Consider the following 24,923-nt stretch of genomic DNA (forward strand, 5'->3'; position numbering starts at 1 on the left):
CCATCCATTTTCGGTGTAACAGCCTTTGTAATTTGTTATTTTGAACTTTGTAATTTAACTGTTTTTTCCATCTTCCTGCCCTGAGATTGCAGATGGAGATTTCGCTAAATCTCTAACGAGGCATCTTTGCTCTTTGACGTGTAACTAAATAAAAGTACCGACGAACAGGGGGATTGAAAAGTTTATTCTGTTGTACAGAATAAAAGTACAGTCAAAAGTGCAGTACAGAATAAAAGTATATAATAAACAAAAGTACAGTTTGCAGGTCTTTTCTGTTTTCCACTGATGTGTATTTACCCAGATCAAAGATTCAGTTAAAGGCCGCTCACGAGCGCGGACCCCCGTCCCAGAGCAGGACGGCCGGGAGGCGTGTGGAGGCTCTGGGTCTAGCTGGTGGGGAAGAGCAGGAAGCCGGTGAAGGTGTGGCTGGCGCTGGTGTGCTGCGGGATGACGCTGTTCTGCTTGGTGGTGTGAAGCGACACCTCATCGCCCACGTCCAGCTCCAGGACCGTGGAGCCGGCCGACACCAGGAACCCCTCCGCCGTGTCACAGTAGGTTACTTTACTCTCCGTCCCCTTCATTAGCTTCAGACACACCTGCATGATGGGAAGACGCAGTCAGTCACGGTTAAATATATCTGACAACACGGCACACCACCCAATCTCAGACACACCGAGAAGATTAAAGTCTCCTTCCACTCAAAAATGTGTTTTTCTCATGTTTTTGTCTCCTAAAATGCCTGACCTTGACTCTGCTGATTGTATCTGAGGTGTTTTCACACTCCTCTGCTGAAAGTGCGTGTGTGTGTGTGTGTGTGTGTATGTGCCAATCCCGTAAACTGACAGGGTGACCGGCGTTTTATTTTCCAAAAAGCAACAAGACTCAACTCAAATGGCTGCACATTTTTAATGAGGGCAAGGTTTAGAGTTACATTTAAGGCAATAAGGGATTTTTTTCTCATAAAAAAAAAAAAAAAAATAGAAATATGTAATATTTATGTTTTGATACAAACGGTCACATAAATAAGAAAATCAGTAGCTCAGCCTTTTTTAATTCTGCACCAAAATGATGGAATTCCCTGCCCGAGACTGTAAGAGACGCGGGCTCTGTGAACATTTCTAAAACCACAACTGAAAACTTATTTATTCAACATGGCTTTTAACTGTCATGTTTCTATTATTTTACATATTTTGTTGTTTTTATGCCCTCCTTTGTCTTGTGTTTTTATTTCATCCTTTGTTTCTACACATTGTTTTTTAATCTTAATCTGTTTTATCTCCATCTTCTACATATCTTATTGACTTTTGTTTTACTGCCTCTACTCTTTGTTTTTCAGTTGATTTCTTGGTTTGATCGTGCTGTATTTGTACTTGCTTTTAAAAGCCTGTTTTACACTCTTGTTTTTTTCACTTTATTGTGAACCTCAGCCTACACCCCCTGTATGAAAGGTGTCACATAAATAAAGTTTTACTCTTATTATTATTATTATAGGGGCTTAGGAAATGACTGGAGGGAGACTCAAAAACGTGCTGTCGGCCCTGTGGAGAATTATAATGATTTGATTACTTATCAATCGCTTCATCCTCAACTATATTCTTCCTATATGGTTTTTATGAGTTACCCTGGCTAAATGTGTTTTAGGAAAGCATGTAGCTGTAGTTAACAGAGAAAGCAGCCAGACAAGTGATGGACAAACAGCGTTCGGCCCCACCTGTGATCTGGCTGTAATGTGGTAGGTGAAGAAATAAACCCCCTTCGTGGTGCAGCTGAACACGCCGTTGGTTAGCTGCTCTCCTTGCTGCTGTGGCTCCAGGTCGGACAGAAACTCTCTGTTGGAGGATTAAAGACAAATGTAACGTTATCACTGACTGAGGCCTTTCTGCTTTTTACTAGAAACAAGACACGAGCAATCCAACTTCTTGATCAAATAGGTCAGATCAAACGTCAGAAAGAGACAAACTGTGTTTCCAGTCGGTCGGCAGAGAAGAGAAATCTGCCGTCACTTTGTTTGTCTCCTTCATTTCTGTCATTTCTCATTTTTCCACTTCACAGAATCCAGTTTGAACTCGGTGCTCTCGTCCTTTTAGAGTTACATGGAAAACATCACACGGAGCGCTATCCTCTTTTCTAAAAACTAACTCAACAACTTTCACGACCATTTGACACAACTGAAAAATAACGCAGAATATCGGCAATGCAAAAGAAAGAAAGAAAAAAAATAAAAAGAGAGGAAATGTCCTTGATTTTTTAATATTTTATGTTTTACATGCGGTAACAGTTTGTAACAGAGGTGGTGTGTTTACTGGTCAGTTTGTTGATGTGTTACCTCACCAGGTAAGAGCCTCTCTGGCCTTGTTTCTCCAGATTATGTCCTGCTAACAAAACACACCACGGCTCTCCTGTTAGAGACATTTTCAGGCGTTTGGTTTATTTGTTGCCACCTCAGTCTGAGTGACACTGTCCTCTCCTGACCACATGAACCAAACTAAAGACCGAAACAAAGCGAAAGAGCTGGGCGTGAACCTCCACCCAAAACATGAAGCTCAGCAGATCCTCTTCTCCAAAACTCACATACAGTACAATTTGATGGGATGCAACTCTTCATATGTAGAGTTAACTTGATTTTTAAAAAAAAGCAGAAATCAGTTAAACTGCAAGAGGAAGTGAAAGCTCTTCTCTTTCCTAAGCTGTGTTATCCCAGGGTCACCAGAATGTTCCGGTACATCTGCTGGCACCGTGCGGTCTGCAAACTGCACCGCAAAAAAAAAAAAAAAAAAAAAAAAAAAAAAAAACGAACTAATAAGGACTTCAAACCAGGCAAGTCAACACATGCATTGAGAATGGTGAACAGGTGCTAGGCAGAACAAAGTGAAATGCTTTATGCTTAGGCAATACTAAATAAAAATTGCGCATATGTTATTATATTAGAACATTTAAATTGGCAGCCACAGTGCTCATCGGGTGTTTTATAATAGAGTATATTAGTGGGTTTACACTTTGCAGGGTAATCTCACAGCAGCCATTTTGTCATGAAATAGCAGGGTAAGCACAGGTGTTAGTGACGGCATTGGTTAAGGATCAGTTAAGGTTCAGCGCTCTGTTATGCCTAAATGGAACTGAATCTTAGTTAAAGTCATCGCTATACACCTGTGTTTACCCTGCTATTTCATGTCAAAATGGCTGCCGTGGAAAAGGTTTACAGTTGTGACAGAAATGGATCCAGTTTATTTTGATAATTAATGGTTTTAATCAGTTATCCAGTAGAGAGTCAGCCCTCTGTCTGCCTCCAGCTGCACAGAGGTGCTCGGTTTGTGTTTACTGACTGAGCGGCTGCTGACCTGTTGAAGATGAGCGGCGTGTCGATGTCTGGCATGGGCGAGGCCCAGCGGTACTGGGAGAAGAACGATTTCTTCTCGTTGCTGGAGCCGAGCGTTTTTCCCTTCGGCCCCGGCGTGCCTGCAGACCCCGGGGGCCCGGGCTCCCCCGGGTCGCCTTTCAGACCGGGACGTCCTGGGGGGCCCAACCCGCCTGTCGCCCCCTTCTGGCCCTGTACAGGCTGCCCCGCCTCACCTGTTCACACAGCACAAACACAGGAGTATATACTGTAGTAAAGAATAGCAAGGTTAAATAAAAAAACAGACCTGCTGCAAAATGTTTTGTTTATCAGCATGAACACAATGCTTTGCACTCGGTGTGACTTTTGTACCTTTACTTTTCAGTTTCAGTTGGGTGTGCTGTCTTGTTAGTCCATCAATCAATCAATCAATCAATCAATCAATCAATCAATCAAATTCTATATATTTATTCATATAGCACATTTTTACATTGAAACGCAATACAATGTGCTTTATGTGGGAAAAAAAAATAAATAAAAAGCAGCAAAGTAGAGAAAAATAGGCCAAAAAAATGAAATACCTGAAAAAGTAAACAAATAAATAAACAAACGTGTCAGGTGTGTAGATATAATTTTTGACCTCACCGGAGTCGCCCTTCTCCCCTTTGGGACCGTCCCGGCCGTTGGAGCCGTGGGTTCCCGGGATCCCAGGGATCCCCGGGCGGCCGGACGCATCGCAGGTCGACTGCGTGACGACTGGAGCGACGTGGAGCGTCAGCAGCAGCGCCGCAACACCGCAACTCAGCCACTGGGCAGCCTGGACACACACACACACACACACACACACACACAGACACACACACACACACCATGGTATTGCTGAGATTGGGGGATTTTCATTTTTATAAGCAGAGCATACAAGACAAGCTAATCACATCTACACACACACACACACACACACACACACACACACTATCACAACAATGCAAATTAAATGCAGATTAAAAATGTCCAAGTTTTGAATGCAGATTAAATCACAGACTGTAACGGGGATGATGATGTGAAAGCAACATGGATTTTCCACACAGAGAAAATATACTGGATCCACAATCCCAGATTTTGATGAGGATTTGTGGTCAACTTTACGTCTGGGTCGGCTCCTGATACACCGCAAAAAAATCTCTACACAATCTGCCAGTGGGATGAGATAATCCCACTTGTTTCCACTGCAGTTTCACTTGTTTCAGGACAGCCTAAATACAAATAACAATAGCATAACAAATAAAATAACAAATGAAGAAAATGTGATCCATGGGTACAACTCCTGTGCCAGCCGGGCCCTCCTCTGCTGTTAATCTGAGCGCTTCATGTAAATTAGGCCCTGAGCAGAGACCGTTGTTTAGACCCCAACACACACTGTGAGGACCTCAACACCATCACTGACCTCCAGATGTTTTCCTGCACTCTCAGATTAAGAGAATTCTTCAGCCCCAACAAACAAGCCAAATATTCTCGCCCACTTGATACCAACACAATAAACATTAAACACTGCTAATGGAAATGGGATTGGCAAAAAAAAACAACAAAAAAACATCCCAAATCTACTTTCTGCCCACCATAAAAACAGGAGCGAGTCCCTGGATGTGACTCAAATCATTCATAAAAAAGCAGGATAAAACAATGAACAACCTCCCAAAAGAACATCTTGTAAATGATTATGGATTATGGATTATGTAAAAGAGGTCACAGACGATTTGGAAACCCCATTTCCTACAGCAGGTTGTTGAATCCCACAAACAAAATCCCACCAAATCACACACCTTTTACTGCCACTGAAATACATTTCCACAGCCGGTCTTTTTCTTAAGCAAAACATCAGCAGAGGAGAACAGGATGTGATTCTCTCCCCGGCCTCGGGTTTGAGGTTTGAGCAACAAAAACGCTGCTGATAAAAGCTTGAAAACCAACAGCCGTGCTGCCTGTGCTGGAGCTGAGCGACACACGGATGTTTTTCTCACCATGTGCAGGTCCTGTAGCTTTCCTCCTGCAGTCTGTCTGTCTGTCTGTCCGGTCGCTGTGTCTGCCGCAGAGCGATGGACTGATGGAGCGAGGCGGCCGGACGGCAGCAGCAGCTCAGCACAAAGAGGAAGTGAAACTGTTCCAGTCTGGAGACCAGATCAGCTCAGATCAGAGCGTATCGCCCCTGTTTTCACTCTCTGGTAGCTCATTTTGATAAACTGGATTCAACTTTCTCTCTGGAAACTGCTCTCCCAAAACAACATGAACATGAGGTGTGATGTTCCTGGGCAAACAGGAACGCCAGGAATTTTTGGCCCCATGGAAAAAATATATATATCTATTTACTCGATGATGATTTAATAATTTTATATTAGTTTTTACCTATCTTTTGGGGCCCCTGTCAGGCAAGGGCCCTTAGAATTGTCCTAACTTTTCCCCCATATACGACGCCCCTGCAGAGACCGTCCTGTAACTTCTCAGGTTTGATTCCAGCAGGACCGGAGCCCTGATCTCTGCTCTAAAAACAAACTCGACAGCTTTTACTAACACCACGTTTTAAATCACACACCTTTTACTGCCACAAAACACATTTTTACACCCAACGCCATGTTAATAAGTCATTGAGTCTCCTCTGCAGTGTTGAAATCTTCCAGTTGGCTGAGATAATCCCACTTGTCTCCAATGTGTTTCCACTTGTTTAAGGAATTTTGGGAGCAAGTGTAAATATGTTGAAACAAAGCAGAACAGGGCAGATTAGCCCACTGGGATTAAAAAAAAACCAAAAAAAAACATCTGGATATTTTATGTTGCTTTATAATAAAACTAGTAATTGATCAAAAACACTTTTTACACCAGGACTCAATGTTAGCAAGCCATTCAGTCTCCTCTTCAGTGTTGAAATCTTGTTTTAATTCAAACAAGATAAAAAAAAAAATCTGCCAGTGACATGAGATAATCCCACTTGTTTCCAGCAATAATACATTTGCTTTCAGTATTTTCTTGAATCGTGTCATTTTCTTGATCCAAGTGGGCTGATCTGCCTTATTTCAACATATTTATACTTGTTCCTAGAAAATTTTGGAAAAACTGAACAACTGAACATTTGAAAACTACATTGGAAACAAGTGGGATTATCTCATCACACTGGCAGATTATTTACCTTGTTTGTTTTACCCTGCGTTGGTTGTCTTATCAGTTTGACCAGCAAAAACCTGCTTGGATTTGTTTTTTCAGTTCCCATCTTCAAAACATGGAAAAATGCTATAAAATCAGATTCTAAGGCATGAGACCTGCATGTGACTCATATTTCAACATTCAGATTTCACGTTTCTCAAACTGCTGAGCAATTTGAGAAAGTCAATATTAAGTCGTTGACCTGAGACGACGGTCAAAATGTTGTCCGCTTGTCTCAGCATCAGCGGGCCGACCAACAAGACACGATGATGGAAAAGAAAGAAAAGCAAAGGTTGAAGAAAGGTTGAAAGGATGAAAGGTTGATAAATGTCCACAGCAGCACAGAATTATCAAAAACCATCTGCGGTCACTGGTTTGGTCTATTTCTCTTATCTTATTTCTCCCTCACACTCCTCTGTAATCTGTGATCACTGTTGGGATTTATAATCTGTAAATTTGTAGCACGATCCCTACAGGACATTCAGGTGGTGTGACTCCTCTGGCGGCCATGTTGGAGGAACTCCGCTCCACTGAGCATCCCATTTCTTTGAGATGAAAGAAAAACAGGCTGGCATTTATCAAAGAGAACTGGTTGAATTCCAGTCAAGAGGTAAACTGGTTTAAGAAGTTGCTTTTATGCCCCACAATAGTTTACCGCTGCAGTAATTAACTACACCAAAATGTCAAAAAATCGTATCTGATTCACTGTGAATATTGATTTAGTCGAACAACAAGCAAGCGAGTGCAAAACTGAGTCACTGAGACAACGCCCCAGCAATGCAAACACCATCAGTCACATGCTCCAACTATAAACTGGATGTGCTGCTGAAGTTCTACCAGTAAAAGCTAATTTTAGCCCTGAGTTTATCTGGGAAATCAGCCTGAGTGTTGCAACGTTCCTTCGTCCTCGGAAGTCAGAGAAAAAAAAAAAAGACCTCCAAGTCAGGAGAAGGGCAACAGAACAACAATTCAGTTCGTTGCTCCAAGTCAAATCTTGAGTGAGACTTTCAGAGACGTCACATCAGTCCTGAAGTACACACAGTGAAATCCCTTTGCATTAAAAATTTCAAGATAACACTTGATTCAATGACAATGAAACGATTAATAGTTATGATGTTTGTCAGTGTTTGCCGATTTTTGCTGAACATTTCTGCATGGAAGTTGCTAGACTGCACCGTGCAAGGTACTTTTCCATGTTGTGGACCCCCGGGCGGACCACGGACCTCCATCCAAAATGATTTCACCTCAAGGATCCTGATAGGAAAATTGATTGTATTAAGCACTGGTGAGAGAACAAGGTGAGATTAAAACATCTTACTATATACAGAATCACTCATACTTTTTGTAGACAATTAAAATTGAGTAAAATGAATCCTTTGAAAGCTGAGCAAATTCACCTGAGTTCTTTTAAAAACATGGGTAAAAATTGATTGACCAGCAAATTCACTAAATAATTACCTGGACCATTACCAAAAAAAAAAAAAAAAAAAAAAAAATGGAACTTTTGCAAAAAAAAAAAAAAAAAAAAGACAAAAAAATCACAGCAAAATTACTTGAATGTTTACAAATAAATATGCAAATAAATGAAAAATGACAAGTAAATTATGTATATTTATAATTATTGAAATGCTATGTTTAGAGGTCAGATCAGTGATGCTGCATCAGATTTCTTGCATTCGAATTGAAACAACTCCTCCTTTTGCTGAGAACCTCTCTTTATCTCTTCTCAGTTAATTTGATCACCAGGAGCCGGGCTCTCAGCTCTGTCCGTGTGGTTTGGGGATTCACCTGCACCAACCAATATCTTTATAATATGAAGCCCAGAAACTGGAAATACAGAGACCACAGAGAAAATGGGGCTGCCACTCAAACATCAGCTTTCTGTACTTTGTTTTTTGGAGATGCCAACTGAGAACTTCGTAAACTCCAGGACATTTCTGTTCAGCACACAGCCATCAGATGCATTATGTTGGTTGTGTTTGATGCCGTTGGCCTTGGTTGCCATGTTGCCCTGTGAAGATCAACCACGTTTCCTCTCTGCGGTTTATGAAGCGTCTCAAAGTGTCCTGATATTTCCTGTCACCCTCCACTTCTCCCTTCACTCCGGTGAAGCAGAAACACCACAAAAGCTGCCAACACGAAAATCACCCACAGAGGAAGCGAAAAAGTCCAAGAGGAAATCGGGCTAAATAAATATGATAGAGAACTGATGATGAAGCATCACCTAATGCATCATACGATAACATTTTCTCTCCAATTTACATTTTGTTCTGTTTTTCTCACTCCTGTTTTCCTTTTTTTCCTGAATGAGGAAGGGCAGATTTCGTGCCTTCCTCTTTGCAAGTTGTGCTGTGTTGTGTTTTTGGCCTCCATTGGTGTTTCCTGGCAGTGTGTTGAGGTTTTAGGATTTCAAAATGAATCGGGTTGTCAGTATCTGTTCCACATTAAAGGTTAGCATGCCATGCTATATCTGTCAACAAAAAAGCTGATGTGATTTTTTTGAAAAACTCTGTGAAATACAGATGAGTGACAAACGAAACTCAAGCCCGATGTGCAACGTGTTGGTCTGGTGTTGAACATCTTCCCAGATCCTCCAAGTCTCTGGAAATGTCCTCCAAAAGATTTCCCCTTTTTTTGTGTTTTGATGATGCTGGTGGATTTTCCAAAATGTCCTGTAGGTGCTGAGCCGTATCATCATGATTTACATCGTTTTCATCCTCGCCAAACCATCGACCATTCTCACACAAGTGGCCATTTCCATCTCACGTCAGACATTACATATCTTATAAACACAGGGAATCTGACAAAACACCGCTTCCCGATTGATCAGCAACTGAGGAAAAATGGATAGTAAAAATCTATAGAGACATTGGTGCCATGTTTCAAGGTTAAACAACATATTTGATCATCCACTGCCTACCCTTAAGACAATAGCAAACGTTAGCATTCAGCCACTTCCAAGATAAACCGTTACCGTTTGATAGTGTCACATGATGCGATAGGAAAGGTGTAAATTAATTCTGAAATATCAGGATATATGGTGAACACTTATTAAAGTCTGGAAGTTAAACCCACTGGATGTGATGAAGCTTGCGGTGTAACGTTGCTGTGTTTTCACCCGACCTCAGAAATGTTCTGAAGAAATCGTTCTCCCCAAAAAATTACTACTAATAAAATTACCTCCATTTCTCCCCAACCTGTTCATTTCTGTCAGTTCATCAACAGATTACACAGTCTTTATATGACTTGTGTTTTATTTTTTTTTCTCTCTATAGATGTTTGTGTGCAGTAGGTCTATATCTGCCTCACTATCAATCTGATTTTTCTAACATATGTTGAAAGTCCCTTCTACTTTCTCATTGATTGATTGATTGCCAGCCTCTGTAAGCTGATGTTTACCAGTTTATTTTGAGTTAATCTGCATTTTCATGTTGTGTATTTGCATCATTTCACATAAATCATGCCTGGTTTTTAATTGAGCAGAATCTAACTTGTTTACAGAAGTAAAAATTGGACTGTTTTCAAATCAAACATTTTTTTAATGTCATTTTATAATAAATCACAATACTTTAAAAGCAGGGCTTCCAGGTATGTAATATGTTTTTATGATTTAGCCAAAGGTTTGAGCTGGAAAGAGTCAGAAAAACTACTGAGGCATAATTGTGAGAAACTTAATTTACTTTATTTTTCACAGAACATGCATTTTTGATTTCAGAAAAAGTTGAAACTGATGCAGAAAATGAACATAGCTCTTTGACAAATGTGTGTTTTCTAGACTCAGTGTGAAGAAAAAGACGTTGTCTGTGGTTTTGTGTGTCATCCACTTGCAGACATGGGTTTTAAGACATTAGTTTCGAGTTCTGCTGCACAGTGTGCATCTGTTTTTGGGCGTGAGCAGGGGGCTGATCTGCGGTCAGTGAGCCTGCAGCAGGAAGCCAGAGAAGATGCTGTAACCCGCTGGTTTTCCTGTCATGCCGACATAGTCTTTGGTCTCCAGCCAAACCTCCTGGTCCTTCTTCACGTAGACGGCCAGCCCTCCAGAGCTCACCTGCAACAATTTGATTCACCTGATTAACTGGATGCATCTTCACTGTGGATGGGATGATGTGTTTCAATATACATCATGAGCTTCGTTAATCAGACCGACCACGATATAATGCCACAGATAGAAGTTCAATGACATCAAACTGTGCAGAATTATCGTTATTTCTTCGCCACAAATATTTCAAGAATTGGCACTGGCTTGCTGGAATATAAACATTTTAAAATGTTTTCATTACAAAGTGCAGGTGATATAATTTGGATGGAGAACTTGTGAAACTGAAATAGATTCATTACTACAACAGAATAAAATGTAGCAAATTAAACACAGTTAAAAGTATGGATTTCCTTATTTAGCAGTATCTTGAGGTCTATTTTCATCATCCACCAAGATGTGAGAGGTCAGAAAAGTCACTAAGTATAATAAAATGGATTTTTAATGCATTCCAGCAGGACTGGGTGGGCTTTAGTTCCCCTTGTAGGGTAACAATATCATCTGGACCCCAAAGACCAACCAGCCATCCAGTAAAGAGAACATTGCTGTGGATCTCACTTGCTGAAATTATTATATTATATTTTGGAGGCTTGTAGTTGTAGAGTTGATGTGGGAAAGTCGGTGGTTAGTGAAAGAGGCACAGTTCCTCTATCAGACTGAAGAGGTTTGCTATAGCCCTCGCCTCTGTCTACAGAAATCCTTTTACTGTGATTGAACTTGAATTAACACACTACAAAGCTAGTAAGGTTAACTTTACTGTACAGCCATCAGTTCTGCATCACTGAATAAGATATATTGACTAGAAGGATTTTTACATGTGCTGCAGTTATTGCATGAGACGAGGTATTGAAGCTGTTTTGATGAGGGAAAGTGAAAGAAAAGTCATCTGGCCAGGCTAAATCAGTAAAGTATAGTCTGGTTACTAGGTGTTACTATACTTCTTTAGTTTACTCACCATTCAAAGCATTTCACAATGTCTGCCTCACATTCACCTGTTCACACACACATTCACACACTGTTGGCAGAGGCACCATGCAAGGTGCCAAGCTGCCCATCAGTTGTCAGAGCAAATGCCCTTTCCTCTGCTGCCCATTTAAATTGTGGCATTCCTCAAGGCTCTGTCCTTGGCCCACTGCTGTTGTCAATCTACATGCTTCTTCTCAGTCAGATCGTTCAGAACCATAACATCTCCCAACACTGTTATGCAGATGACACACAGTTATATGTCCCCCTTCAAACCAACAACCTCAGCAACCTTGACAATTTCTTTGCCTATTGGCTGTCCCAAATCTTTTTAAAATTCAACAATGACCACATATTCTACCAGCCTGCTTCACAGTATGCTTGGTTTCCTGACCAAAACATTAAGCAATCTGCTACTTTTGACTCATATCTCTGTTTTGACACTCAAGCGAAAGATGTTGTCCAGTCATGCTTCTTTCCACTAAAAAAAACCATTTAGTTGATGCGATGAAAGAGGAACAGTCTAGATTATTTTTCCCTTAATTGTTCATGTTTGCTATAATTGCTCCATATGTTTTGTAAGTTAACTCTTCATCTAAGGACAGCAGGGTCTCCCAGAGTTTCCCTGCTGCCGCTCTGCCTCACAGAGCTGGCGACACTGAAATCATGTCACCTGTGTGGCTTCAGTGCCGCTGTACTCGTACCTGTCTGTTGTTTCTGTTGGCGTCTTTCTCACAGAAGGAGGCCAGAAGCTCTGAGTCCAGTTTCATCAGCACACACAGTTTGTCCTCTTCAGAGGCGTGGAACACAAAGTAATACGTTCCCGGGACACGACACCTGCAACACACAGCAGAGGGGAAAATTTAATTTGAAGAACTTTGATTTTTTCAGTGAGAGGAAAGTCTGTTTTTCCCTCTTACGTTGAGTTGCGGAAAAATAAAAGTAACAGTAATAATAATAACGTAATTAACAATAATAAATTTCAAGTATTTCACAACAAGGTGCAAGTATAGTCCAAAAAGCAGTGTCATACTTGTGGTGGCACATTTTATGGCAAAGACACCAGAGAGAAAGATGTACAACATTCTTATAACCACTGGAATCTTTCCATCAACTCTAAGTTTTAACAAAATGTATTGGAATTAAAAAATAAAATGCAAATTAGGCGTGTTTCTGTCAGATGGGTTGAAATGAAATGACTTTCTGTCTTAACAGTCTTCCAGTATTTCTTTTTCTCCATCAAGGACATATGATAACTTTTTTTTTTTTTTTTTTTTTTTTTTTTTTGCTAAACTGAGGACATTTTATTGACATTTTCTATTTTCATTCTGCCTTGCTAATATGATACAGTGCAGTCCAGGCAGTGTGAACCAAATCAAACTGAAAAACAACAACAACAACAACAACAAAATAAGTAAATGTTAAACGATGCTAAATTTGCAGGAACCCACTTGAAGTGCCCCGTATCAACATCGTAGTCGTTGTTGAGGTTGGTGATGACTTTGGTGAAGCGGATGACGCTGGTTCTGGCCGGGAAGTTGCTGGTGCCTCTGGCCACGCTGAAGGCGGCCCGCTGCTGCTCACCGACAGCTCTGCAAACACAAGAGCAGCAGGGAGCTTCACCTCAGTCCATAGGTCCACTTTAAAGTAGCTGCTTATAATGATAATACATTTGATTTATTTAGTACCCTTCTTAAAAAGATTATAGAGTGCTTTTCAAAAAGCAGCAGGCACTGAAACAATTAAGCAGGTCATCAATTAGTTCATCAGCAGAAAATTGATCAATCATAATTCACACAGACGGTGAGGGAACAGAGCTACGTTTCCCCAGCACAAAAAATGGATGGAGCTTCATTTTGGCATCTGTTTGTTGCTATGACAACGCCTGCCTTATGTCACATTAGATGAGCTCATGTGTATGTAAACACATGGGTCACTGCCATTCTTTGAAAGCAGGATATAAACAGTCTCCTCAGTGCCTTGTCGGACTCCGTACCTGACTTCTCCCGGCTCTCCTGGAGGTCCAGCGGGCCCCACCCCACCTGCGGGCCCCTGCTCCCCGCCCTGTCCTCGTTTCCCAGGGGGTCCCACCGCCCCCGGCTCCCCCTTCTGTCCCTTCTGTGGGCGGAGACCGCCCTGCGCCGGCCGACCTGCACAAAACAGAAAGCAGGACAGAGTGCTGAGCCTGTTCTGCAGGTGGAGGAGAACGTAGAAGTGGAACTGAGCAGAATCGACCCGGGCCTTCACGTCACAGGGCGGCCATGTTTTTACAGGTTTGTCTACTTATCAAGACAACGGCTGTGTCACTCAGTCATTCGAAATAAATGAGTGACGTCAGAGGAACACATGAATACCACTGGCTATTCAGGTATTGGACCTAAACTCAGACGCACTTTGCACTTGGATTCACTAAACTGCAGTTCAGTGCAGGAAGGAGTCTCTTGCCTCACCTCTGTAGAGAGGACTTTATAAATTCACTTTTTTCTCTTGGTGTTATCTGTGATCTGTCTTATATGTTGTGATCGTGCCTGTAATTTCTGGAGACAATAAAGTTTCTAACTAATCAGCTGCCCAACTGTTCGTGCAAACACTATACATAAACGTTCAGATTATTCATTTATATTTGTATGAAAAAGTTTTAGAAATGAAGTCACCTCGTAAAACTCCCTGCCATGTATGTGTGTGTGTGTGTTTTAGATACCTGGCTGTCCTTTCTCTCCTTTCTCACCATCACGTCCGTCCCTGCCAGGAAGTCCAGGAATACCTGAGGATGGACAGATAAATAAACATTAAATTCACATGCACACACACACACACACACGCACGCACGCACACACACACACACACACACACACACACACCTGGCATTCCCGGTACTGCTTGGCAGCTCTCCGCGGAGTCGAGCGGCTGAACAGCCAATGAGAGCAGAGCTCCGATCACCAGGAGCGAACAACGCAGCATCATGAAGGATCTAAGGAGAGGAGACAAGGAGAGGAGATTAAGAAGGAGGGAGAGGGGACAAGGAGAGGAAACAAGGAGAGGAGACAAGGACAAGGCAGAAGTGGTTTTCTTGTGCGGTGGGAGACCCGACAGAGCGCAAAATAGAGACACACAACACAATATTTCCCTGACATGTTTATGAAGTGGAACATATGCAGATTTAACAGAAGCTTGTTTTAAAGATTTCCTGGATTCTGATGGATTTTGAATGTGATTTAACATTAAATTATATTATTTTATTTAAATTTATCATACTGGTTGTTTTTTTTCTTTTTCCCTTTTTTTTCTGTGCATATTTGTCCTGTTTTCCTATTCAGGTATGATTGAATTGTTTTTGTTATTCATAACTGAGACAAAAAAAATGAAGGGAGAGGAGAGAATGGCGACAGAGACGAGACAAGAGATGAGGCGAGAGACGAGATGAGAGGACGCGAGGCGTGAAGGAGAGATGCAAGAAGAGGAGAAGAAGGAGAGGACGAGCAGTGAAGAGGTGATAGGAAAACAGGAGAGCAAAGAAATGAAATGTGGAGAGATGAAGAAGAGGAGGAGGAGGAGGAGGAGGAGAGAAGCAGCTGATGAAAACAAGAGAAGTCGCTGGTTCAATCTCCAGGGTCAACAGTGTTCAGATCTGCCACAGTGCCTCTGAGCAACAGAAACAGGCTAAAATTCTTCTGTATGTATCATAATATGATAGAGCATATACACCTCTATTCATGATATACAACATCTTATACGATTCAACAACAGTGAGCAAGTCAGGCTTCATGTTGCACCTCTGTTTGTTTCACAGGACAAAAGCATCCGCAACAAGAAATTAACCTGATTTAAAAAAAAAAAATTGAAAAAAAAGCATCAACACAACAGAGTCGAAAGGCTGCGTTCAACACATGGATGTTGGAGGAAAAGCTGGAAAAGAAAGCGGAGAGCTTACCTGCCAGATGAACAGACGAAGACGCTTTTGGACAGACGACCAAGTGAACTCCCGAGTCCCGAGGAGGAAGCTGGCACAAAAAAAAAAAAAAAAAAAAAAAAAACAGAAACCCACAACGGCCGCCTCAGCAAGTTCTGCCTCAGAGATGCTTTTAGTGTCAGTTCTGCATTTTTCTGAAGTCTTGAACTTGAGGGAGAAAGGCACAGGGAGAGTCACAGGACACAAGGGAGAGGGGGTGCAGTTTGAAAAATACATTCCCGCATATAGTAAGACAGTGTCACATCCCTGTTGTGTATCTGCTGGTTGCAGCTTCACTGAGGCTCCATCACACTGATAATGAACGAAATGATAGATAGATAGATAGATACTTTATTCATCCCGAAGGAAATTCGCAGTTTTTCAGCAGTATCCACAGATTACAAGATTAAATAAATAAAAAATTACAAGATTAAATAAATAAAAAATAAAGAATAAGATCTAAGTACAACACACTAGAGATCTACTAGAGAAATATTCAAAGCCAAGATGCCATTGCTTTCAGGCTGCAGCAGCACATCAACCAGACATTATCTGGATATCATTTCACACACATTGACATTCACACACCTGATTTGATGTGATCCTGTGATGGGACAGTCAGACGGCCCACATCAGCTGTAGACCCATGTGAAATTTTGACCTGTGAACACTCCCAGATCTTAAAGTTCAATGTGGGATTAATATAGATACTTTTACATAGTGCACTTTTTTCTTACAAATGTCAAATGTGCATGTTTTTGGATTTCTGATTGTCCTTTTATATTTCTTATAATGTCACTCATGTTTATATATATTTTGCTCTTGAATTGATTGATTGAACTGCACCTGACCCAAATTCCCCGGAGATCAATAAAGTATTTCTGATTCTGATTCTGATAAACGGACAAGCTAGCTAATGTTAACGCTACTGCTAGCACTACCACGACTCAAATGTTTCCCTTCGCCAGCTCATCATGTCACATCTGGATTTGTTGCGATGTGTGAAAAATATCTGGTCACTGAATTCAGATGTGGCAGCCCTGACATGTTTGGGATCTCCAGTAGAATTTGCAGTAAAGTTCTGTGGCTTTGAACAAAGTTCAGCTGTGCAGCTTGAATTTGTAATGACAAACGTCTTTTTCTGCGTGTGCATGTGGGAAGGGATGATAAACAGAATAAACACACACTGTGCACAACCCAGGAGAATAAATACAACATGCTCTACATGATCATTGAAGAAGCCTGAATAGTTGTACGTCTACCTGCTTGAATTACCTGAATTATTTGTTATTTTGATTTGTCTTGAATTACCTTTCTGATTCTGAATTGAATATACCCTGTTAATCGGGGAGTGGATGTATATGGGGTTTTTGAGTAATCAGCTCATTGTGGCACATTTATACTTGATATATAATGTCCTCAATAATCTGACTTCTTGTGTGCATGTCAACATACTGACTGTGGTTGGTTAGCTAATGCCAGGCAAATGAATAGCCTGTGTGTTTCCTGAAGCCTGAAGAGTTTCAAAATGAAGTGTTCAGCATTTTGAAAAGTCAACTTTTATTAAATCATTGATACCACAAATTTAAACCAGAATATACTTTTTACAGGACAGGAAACAGCAGGTCTGTGGTTGATAAAATACTACACTGTTAACAGGTTTGTTAGATTTCACAGATGTTCACAGATACACAGCTAGTATATATAAAAAATCACTGACAAACATGAAAAATTGAAAAACTTTAATGGGGTTTTAAGTGGCAGGGACATGGACAGTGCAAAGCAGGTTTATAAGATTCAGCAACACAAAACCGAGACATAACCTTGAACACAACATTTGTCACAACATGATATGATGGCATGTTGGTTTTATGGCTGTTTTCAAGAGAAAAATCCAACAACTTCTGATGGCATTTCCAAGATAGCAGTTCATATTTAAAGTTTTTCCTTTCATTTTGTTTTTTACATATAATATCTGCATGTAATTTGTCACTGTTTGTGTTTGATTCTGAATTTTTTTTCTATATAAGGACCTGTACATATTGTTTTACTTACGGAGAGATTTTAATCCATAAGTCCATATGGCGGCGCATTAGGGCCACACAAAAATGAAAAAAATTGTGTTCTGACTTTAGTCTCAGAATGCTGAGGAAAAAAAAATCAAAATGGTAAAATAATCAAAATATTTTTTTTCATGTGACCCTAGTGTTATTCTGTAGGGTTTCTACGTCACCTGCATGCTTTTTTCCTCTCTGTATCGTGTGAAATTGTTTTTCATCTGTGTGCAAATCAGTAAATCAATCAGTAAATCAATATCCTGACAAACGCATAGTGCTGGTGGAAATACACCGTCAGTGCAAATCGGCTGCGATGTGACAGCAGATCAGAAGATCAGGAAGCCGTTGAAGACGATCTGTTTCTCGTTTCTGTCTCTGTAGACAGAATCCGGCTGGTTGTCTCTGAAGGCCTCGAGCCAAACTTTCTGATTGGCCTCCAGCTGCAGCACCACGCCGCCCGACAGCACCTGAGACCAAAAACACAGGCAACTGTCATCCATACATTTCTACAGGTAGTCATGCACATCAAGGTACATCCAGAGAGCAAAATCACCCATACACTTTTTTGCATGGATGGCAATGACATTTTGGGCCCTAAAATATTTGTTGAAAATATGCAGCATTTTTCCTCCATATAAAATTCAGAGGTAGCAGCCGTTCTTAAATTTCATGCCTCAGCAGAATCACACACATTCTTTTTAACCCTAGACATGATAAAGTTACTACAGGAATACCACAGAAATATTATACATGACAGTGTAAATGCGTGTTGCAGTTACTATAGGAATACTACAGAAATATTACAGATGACGGTATAAATGTGTGTTGCAGTTACTACAAGAATACTACAGAAATATTACAGCTGACATGCCCTGCAATGGACTGGCGACCTGTCCAGGGCAGTTTCACTGCCTTCGCCCTATGAGCGCTGGGATAGGCTCCAGCACCCCCCCCCCCCCGCAACCCTAGTGAGGATAAGCGGTTTAGAAGATGAATGAATGAATGAATATTACAGCTGACAGTGTAAATGTGCATGTTGCAGTTACTATAGGAATACTACAGAAATGTTACAGGCGACAGTGTAAATGTGCATGTTGCAGTTACTATAGGAATACTACAGAAATATTACAGGCATCAGTGTAAATGTGTGTTGCAGTTACTACAGGAATACTACATAAATATTACAGCCAGCAGTGTAAATGTATGTTGCAGTTACTACAAGAATACCACAGAAATATTACAGGTGACAGTGTAAATGTGTGTGTTGCAGTTACTATAGGAATACTACAGAAATATTACAGGTGACGGTATAAATGTGTGTTGCAGTTACTACAGGAATACTACAGAAATATTACAGGCGACTGTAAATGTGTTGCAGTTACTATAGGAATACTACACAAATATTACAGACGACAGTGTAAATGTGTTGCAGTTACTACAGGAATACTACATAAATATTACAGCCAGCAGTGTAAATGTATGTTGCAGTTTCTACAGGAATACTACAGAAATATTACAGGCAACAGTGTAAATGTATGTTGCAGTTACTACAGGAATACTATGTGTAATATCATGATGTCCACCAATAGCACGACATCATGATCAAGATCATTAATCATCATTACAATGAGGCAAATCACATTCATAACAATATATTCATCAGTACCAAAGAAACATGAACAGCACAGACAGATCTGATGTGACTCTTTTTGTAACTATCGGTGTACACCTGGACATTTCCTTTCCTCCCTGACGCTGTTACCTGTGCAGGGCTGTGATTGGCTGCAGACTCACCTGTGGTCTTCCTCTGGTGTTGTAATCACAGAATCCCAGCTTCTCCTCTCCCAGAGCGTCGCTCGCCAAGCGCAGACACATGCTGACCTGCAAACACACAACACGGCTCTCACCGACCTTCACCGTCATCAATGAGCAGGTTTCTATGCACTCTGGAAACTGGATTACTGTCAATAACCAGATTAAAGTCACAGGTAATCCTAAAGTAACATGTTGACTTTAAGAATGTGGGTCACAGAGTCAGTTTTTAACCACCAAGGTCCGTGTCAAAAACAGGGAATCCAATTGGAATTACTTCAGAGTTGCTGTAAGATTTATTTTTTTCACTTTGATGGAACCAGGCTAATGACTCCCATAGACTTCAAGTCTTTATGCTAAGATAACATGACATGCTACCCACAGGAACCGAACCACTGGAGGTGAAAATGATATCCAACATCTTGTCTCAGTCAGGAAAAAAGGGAATTTCACCCAAAATGGTGCAGTATCCCTTTAAGGTTTTATTAGCTGAAATTGTAATTCACACCCACTGGTGCAGGATGAAGTCACTGTTTAAGATGCTCTGTTTTACAGGAGGTGGAAATCACGTGATGTGATTTCATGAGGACACGGAGCCTGATACTTAACGGTGGGGACCCGTCCACTGATCAACAGTCACTGGCTAAAAAAAAAATATATATATATTGTCATGTCATAAAAATCATGTGTTGTGAGGTCACAAAGCCACTTTAAGGTCTTAATTTGACTCATTTGATGAAAGCGTTTGCATGGTTTTACCTTAGTCGTGGCGTGGAAGACAAAGTAATAGACGCCAGCCGCCCTGCAGTTGAAGATGCCTGTGTTCAGGGTGATGCCTGAGGACGGGCTGTTGAAGATGGCCGACTGGAATGTGATTTTCTGTCACACACACACACACACACACACACACACACAGAGTAAGAGCTGAAAAGTCACTCTCAGATCAAGCAGCTGTGAGACAGAGAGCTGATGTTGAGATGATTAGTTGGGATGTGAGGACCTTGTTGTTGGTGGCGGTGTTGGCGGCGGGGTACGTGGTGTCGTTGGTGAACACGGAGAAGGCCGAGTGGGACTGCTGCAGCGACTCAGCACCTGGGAGCAGAATTTACACACTTTAAAGAAAAAGTAAAAGCCCAACAACAAACCCAACAACTGTCAGACAATAAATGACTTGAATGAAAACAGGGACTGTGGAAATACACACATAAATCTCAAACATTTGAAAATGAGGAAACACCGCAGGCAGGATTAAGACCAATAAGAAACCATCAAAAATGTAAAATAGTAAAAAAAAAAAAAAAATGTGGTAAAAGAGGTGATTTATGAAAAATAAAAATATAGATAGGCTTAAGATAGTAAGATAAAATAATAAAATAGTAAAACAAAAAAACGGCGAGAGCATAGGAAGAGAAAAAAAAACAAATAAAGGGTAAAGATACACAAAAAAAAGAATAATACACTAAAATAGAAAAAGATAGATAAATGGCTAAAACCAACTCAAAGAAATAGATAAATCTGAATTACAAGCCAGACTAAAGGTTTTGGGTCTTTGGGTTTGCTTTAAAAAAAAAAAAAAAAAAAAAAAAGTCAACATTCTCTGGTCTTCAGGAAGGCTGTTCCTCAGATTAGACTAAAATCTAGATTAGACTAGATTAGACCAGGACCACAGCAGCAAATGGATGAGGGTTTTTTGTTCTGACTTTAGGGAGAATCAAAAGTCCTATAACCCAGAAGCCCTCATGATTCTGGAGGATTCACTTGTAAAAAATAAATCTGATTAATAATTCAGACCACGACTAAAGAATCAGTTTGTCAACACAAATCAGTTCAAAACTCATCATCGCTGTCATTACTTCGGCCGAAGCCCCTCCCTTCAGGGCCGGGGGGGCCGGGGCGCCCTGGGACACCGGCGGGGCCTAATTCACCACGGAAACCTTTAGGACCCATGGTGCCTTGCAGGCCGCGGCTCCCGGTTTCGCCCTTCAGCCTCAGCAGGACGCTGGCGTCCGGCGGGCCCTCTGCCAGCACCGCTGTGGACCCGAGACAAACACATCAAACATCAGCAGCATGAACATCAAACTGTGTTTATTAAGAAAATGAATGCAATCTGCAAACAGTAACATTATTACATTACTTAAAAACTTACTAGAAAAAAAAAAACAGGCCATAAATACAAAGAATGTAACTAAGCTGATGAACTACCAAATTCTGATCAAGTACTATCGTATTAATATTGTTTTGTAGTTGTCGTGATAATTTTGATCATAGATGCTAAAACAGCCACATGGGTATTTTTCATCACTAGCTATAGCGAGCTAAGACTGACTGATATTCAATCAGCTTCCAGAGATCTTTTTTTTTGTTTGTTTCTGTTTTGTAGTTTCTGATTGTGTCATTTTCTTTGTGCTTTTATGTTGCTCTGTCTGATTTGGTCACTTTATTTTTCCGTTAAGAGCGAATAACAGATAAGGAGAAATGAGAGAAGAAAAAAACGCTGCTGTATATTTGCAGATTGAGGTGATTTTTTTTTATTTTTTTTTTTTTTATTACCCGGTTCCCCCCTCTCTCCCTTCTGTCCCGCCCGTCCGTCTCTGCCCGCCGTGCCGGCCTCTCCCGGGCGGCCATCTTGTCGGCAGCTGTCGCTGCACTGGCCGGACATGAGGAGTGAAACCACGCCCAGCAGGACCAGCAGCCCGTCGAGATCTCCCATGGTCACAAACACTGAGACAGCGACAAGAGGATGAGGATGAAAACCATTTAAAGGTGCAGGACGTAAAAACTGCTGAGAAGAGAGAACTATTTCGACTAAACTGATAAAATATTTGGAATTAGCACCAAATTTAATGGATGAGTCCACATGGTTCTCACTGTTGGCTGGACTCTATAATAAATGATGTGCTTATCCCACATTTTTTTTGTTAACTGAGCTTTAGCAGTCGTCACTAAAACTGATTGCAAATTGAGCATAGCGCCCCTTTAATATTTGTGATAAACTGAGGAAAAAAAACAGGAAGAAGATATAAAATAAACCAAACGCATAAAATGACCTCACTATCTTGTATGAGATTTTTTTCACTTCTTTTGAGAAAAAAAGTCAGTACAAGATTCATGTACAGAAATAGGGGGGTTTTGTTGTTCCTGTGCAACTGAGCACACAAATTCTCAAAGTTTTTAAGTGTCACTGGAGAAAAAAAAAAAAGCTTTCTGTGTTGTAATTTAGGGCCAAAACAACAGAGAAAACATGCTTTACATACATCTACATGCTCCATGCTTTGCAACAGGCACAATGTGTTTTAGCAAATGCAAGATATGTCTGTATTCATATAAAGTATACATATCTTATACATCCCAACTTTAAAAGCGAATGCAACGTGTTTTACAGATATAAAAATATCACATGACTTTTTGCAAAATTGTGTTGCTATGATTTTCTCACTGATGCCCTAAGAAGTAAAAAAAAAAAATATTTTGGCAGAAACTTGCCACTGAGGTTTACCGGCAAACATGCTTACGATTTTCTCATAAATGTGAATAATTCTCCATCCACAACAGTATATTTTGTTATGTTTTGGCACTAAATTATCTCCATATTCATGACGCCAGAAAACACATGACTGCACATTAAACTGGACATTTGTAAGTCCACAGAATGACAGACGTCTCTGTTTTTTCTCAGCAAATTTTGCCTCTGAATGAGTGAGATGGATTTCCCAGTTATTTTATGAATTTAAAGCAGAAACATTTTTTCTGAATTCCTGGAAAAATGTCTGACATAGCAGAGACACTGGCGATGGACACAGCAATGCCTAATTCATAAATAAATCATAAATCTATAATCACACTGATAACCTGCAGGTGCTGGCAATAAACAGGATCTGGTTCATTTACACAGGAGTCGATTCAAACTCAAATAAAGTGATAATCAAAAAAGTAAAAGTAGTTATCAGTGAAAACACCCAGTGCATTGTATCTAGATGTTAACCTGCCCTCCTGCTTCCCTCACGGCTTCACGCTGAACAGAGGCTGCCAGTAAAATTTGGACAAAATCAGATTTCAGTGCTGAGATGTGGGAAACATCCACAGCAGTCTGTTCTGATCATAAAATTCACTTTACAGTTTAAATGTTGACTATAGCTGATAAACAGCTGTTGGAGTTGAGAAGGGAATAATCACATAATAATCATAATAATAATAATATTAATAAGATTATCATTGTTTATTTTTGGAGACTCACCAGTGTGAATTCTCTTCTCCGGCGGTGATTTAGAGCTGCGATGGACTGGATTTCCTCTTCTGCAGAAACGATGGTGAACGGACAAGCCTTCTTACTGATGAGACTCGAGTCCCTCTCTCTGACACACACACACACACACACACACACACACACACGCAACTCATGAGTTTCATTTCCTTATTGAGTTTGTGGTGTGTTTTCCAATATCCTCACAAAGACCAAAAAAAAAAAAAAAAAAAAAAAAAAAAAAGAGTGTAAAATACTCCTAAAACTCTTGTGCCGCTCCTCATGTCTGTAAAGGCCTGGATTAGGATGTGGATTTGGCTTTTGCAGGGTAAAGAGTGGAATTAGGATTAGGTTTGGTGACAGTTAAGGCTAGTCCTGGATAAAGGACTTGCTTTCAGTGGGAAAATTTTAATGTTACTAACTTAACAACCTCTCAGATTCAGATTTAGATTCAGATTCAGATTCAGATGACTTTATTTGTCCTAAAAAAGGCAATTTAGTTTCTCCAACACAAACACAAACTTACAACAGCAGCAGACAACAGTGTGTCAGAGATAATCAGCTAGCATATTGGCAGAGGTGCACACACAAGGGCTAAGTGCAATTCAAGTTCAGTACAGGTTCATGAATTAGTACCATGCATGAAAAAAAAAATTAAAATAATAAGAGTCAGGCAGCAGCTCTCACAGAAGCTTTGTCACAAGAAAAAGAAACATGAACAAGTCAGATTATCATAAACCACACACGCATTTCTCGGTGTCTGTATTCCAAACATTATCTGACGTTTTGAGATCAGGTCAGTGCAATATCACCTACAGATCCCTCTCTATGTTTACATCCTGAACATAGAGAGGCATGTTATCGCACATAGAGAGGGATATTGTAGTACATAGAGATATTATAGTACATAGAAAGGGATATTATTGAGGTGCACTGGTCCTCAGAGACGTGGGGAAAACAGTTTTCTAATGTGACATGAGCCAGTAAACAAATGAAATGTGAGTATTTTATCCTCCTTGACTTGACAGTGTGGGATGTGCTTCCTCTGCACACTTTATTGGATGTTGAATATTGGATTTCGGGTTTTGCACTCTGCTGAAAATCATTTTGTTGAAGCAAAACTGTCTCTTCCAAGCAGCTCGTCTGGCCACGAGTCCTTCACCATATTCTCAGGAACAGGGAGGGAATGGGAAGGGAAAGGGACGGCTAATCAGTGCAAAGTCACAGCACTCCGAGTCATGTGAAACTCTCTTTATGGAGGGTATTTGGTTTTCTCTGTTTGGTATTTTTTGGTGGTGGGGGTTGGTAATGTGGCGAATTAATGGCAATTTTCATTTGAG

The 24,923-nt window shown here is 40.6% G+C and overlaps 3 protein-coding genes across 3 annotated transcripts; all 3 read right to left on the minus strand.

Moving 5' to 3' along the window:
* Positions 1-169: 169 nt before the first annotated feature.
* On the minus strand, positions 170-5,509 carry c1qb (complement component 1, q subcomponent, B chain). Its single transcript, XM_030052000.1, has 5 exons — positions 5,353-5,509; positions 3,980-4,151; positions 3,339-3,570; positions 1,712-1,829; positions 170-596 (listed from the first exon to the last, which is right to left on the minus strand). The coding sequence occupies exons 1-5, from the start codon at positions 5,353-5,355 to the stop codon at positions 387-389; spliced, it is 735 nt and encodes a 244-aa protein (XP_029907860.1). The 5' UTR covers positions 5,356-5,509; the 3' UTR covers positions 170-386.
* Positions 5,510-10,169: 4,660 nt separating this feature from the next.
* Positions 10,170-15,524, minus strand: LOC115359472 (complement C1q subcomponent subunit C-like). Its single transcript, XM_030051980.1, has 7 exons — positions 15,457-15,524; positions 14,387-14,496; positions 14,227-14,289; positions 13,522-13,675; positions 12,977-13,117; positions 12,230-12,362; positions 10,170-10,574 (listed from the first exon to the last, which is right to left on the minus strand). Exons 2-7 carry the CDS (start codon positions 14,487-14,489, stop codon positions 10,440-10,442), a joined length of 729 nt encoding a protein of 242 aa, XP_029907840.1. The 5' UTR covers positions 14,490-14,496; positions 15,457-15,524; the 3' UTR covers positions 10,170-10,439.
* A 1,543-nt stretch (positions 15,525-17,067) lies between these two features.
* LOC115359484 (complement C1q subcomponent subunit A-like) lies at positions 17,068-23,680 on the minus strand. The gene is made up of 7 exons (XM_030051995.1): positions 23,578-23,680; positions 21,894-22,064; positions 21,197-21,373; positions 20,344-20,435; positions 20,103-20,222; positions 19,326-19,412; positions 17,068-17,998 (listed from the first exon to the last, which is right to left on the minus strand). Exons 2-7 carry the CDS (start codon positions 22,051-22,053, stop codon positions 17,858-17,860), a joined length of 777 nt encoding a protein of 258 aa, XP_029907855.1. The 5' UTR covers positions 22,054-22,064; positions 23,578-23,680; the 3' UTR covers positions 17,068-17,857.
* Positions 23,681-24,923: the final 1,243 nt, after the last annotated feature.

This window comes from Myripristis murdjan, chromosome 5, assembly GCF_902150065.1.
Source record: "Myripristis murdjan chromosome 5, fMyrMur1.1, whole genome shotgun sequence".
Classification (NCBI taxonomy): Eukaryota; Metazoa; Chordata; class Actinopteri; order Holocentriformes; family Holocentridae; genus Myripristis; species Myripristis murdjan.

Coding starts and splice junctions, on each gene's coding strand:
- LOC115359472 (XM_030051980.1), bottom strand. CDS start 14,489: ATGATGCTGCGTTGTTCGCTCCTGGTGATCGGAGCTCTGCTCTCATTG. Junction 12,363..12,976: donor GTTGATACGGGGCACTTCAA/GTGGGTTCCTGC, acceptor TGTGTGTTGCAG/GTGTCGTGTCCCGGGAACGT. Junction 10,575..12,229: donor CCAACAGAAACAACAGACAG/GTACGAGTACAG, acceptor AAATTGTTGCAG/GTGAGCTCTGGAGGGCTGGC.
- c1qb (XM_030052000.1), bottom strand. Junction 1,830..3,338: donor ACGCCGCTCATCTTCAACAG/GTCAGCAGCCGC, acceptor ATCCTCCAACAG/AGAGTTTCTGTCCGACCTGG. Junction 597..1,711: donor ACATTACAGCCAGATCACAG/GTGGGGCCGAAC, acceptor CCCATCATGCAG/GTGTGTCTGAAGCTAATGAA.
- LOC115359484 (XM_030051995.1), bottom strand. CDS start 22,053: ATGGGAGATCTCGACGGGCTGCTGGTCCTGCTGGGCGTGGTTTCACTC. Junction 20,436..21,196: donor AGGGAGGGGCTTCGGCCGAA/GTAATGACAGCG, acceptor TTCTGCTCCCAG/GTGCTGAGTCGCTGCAGCAG. Junction 17,999..19,325: donor ACACCAGAGGAAGACCACAG/GTGAGTCTGCAG, acceptor TTTTGGTCTCAG/GTGCTGTCGGGCGGCGTGGT.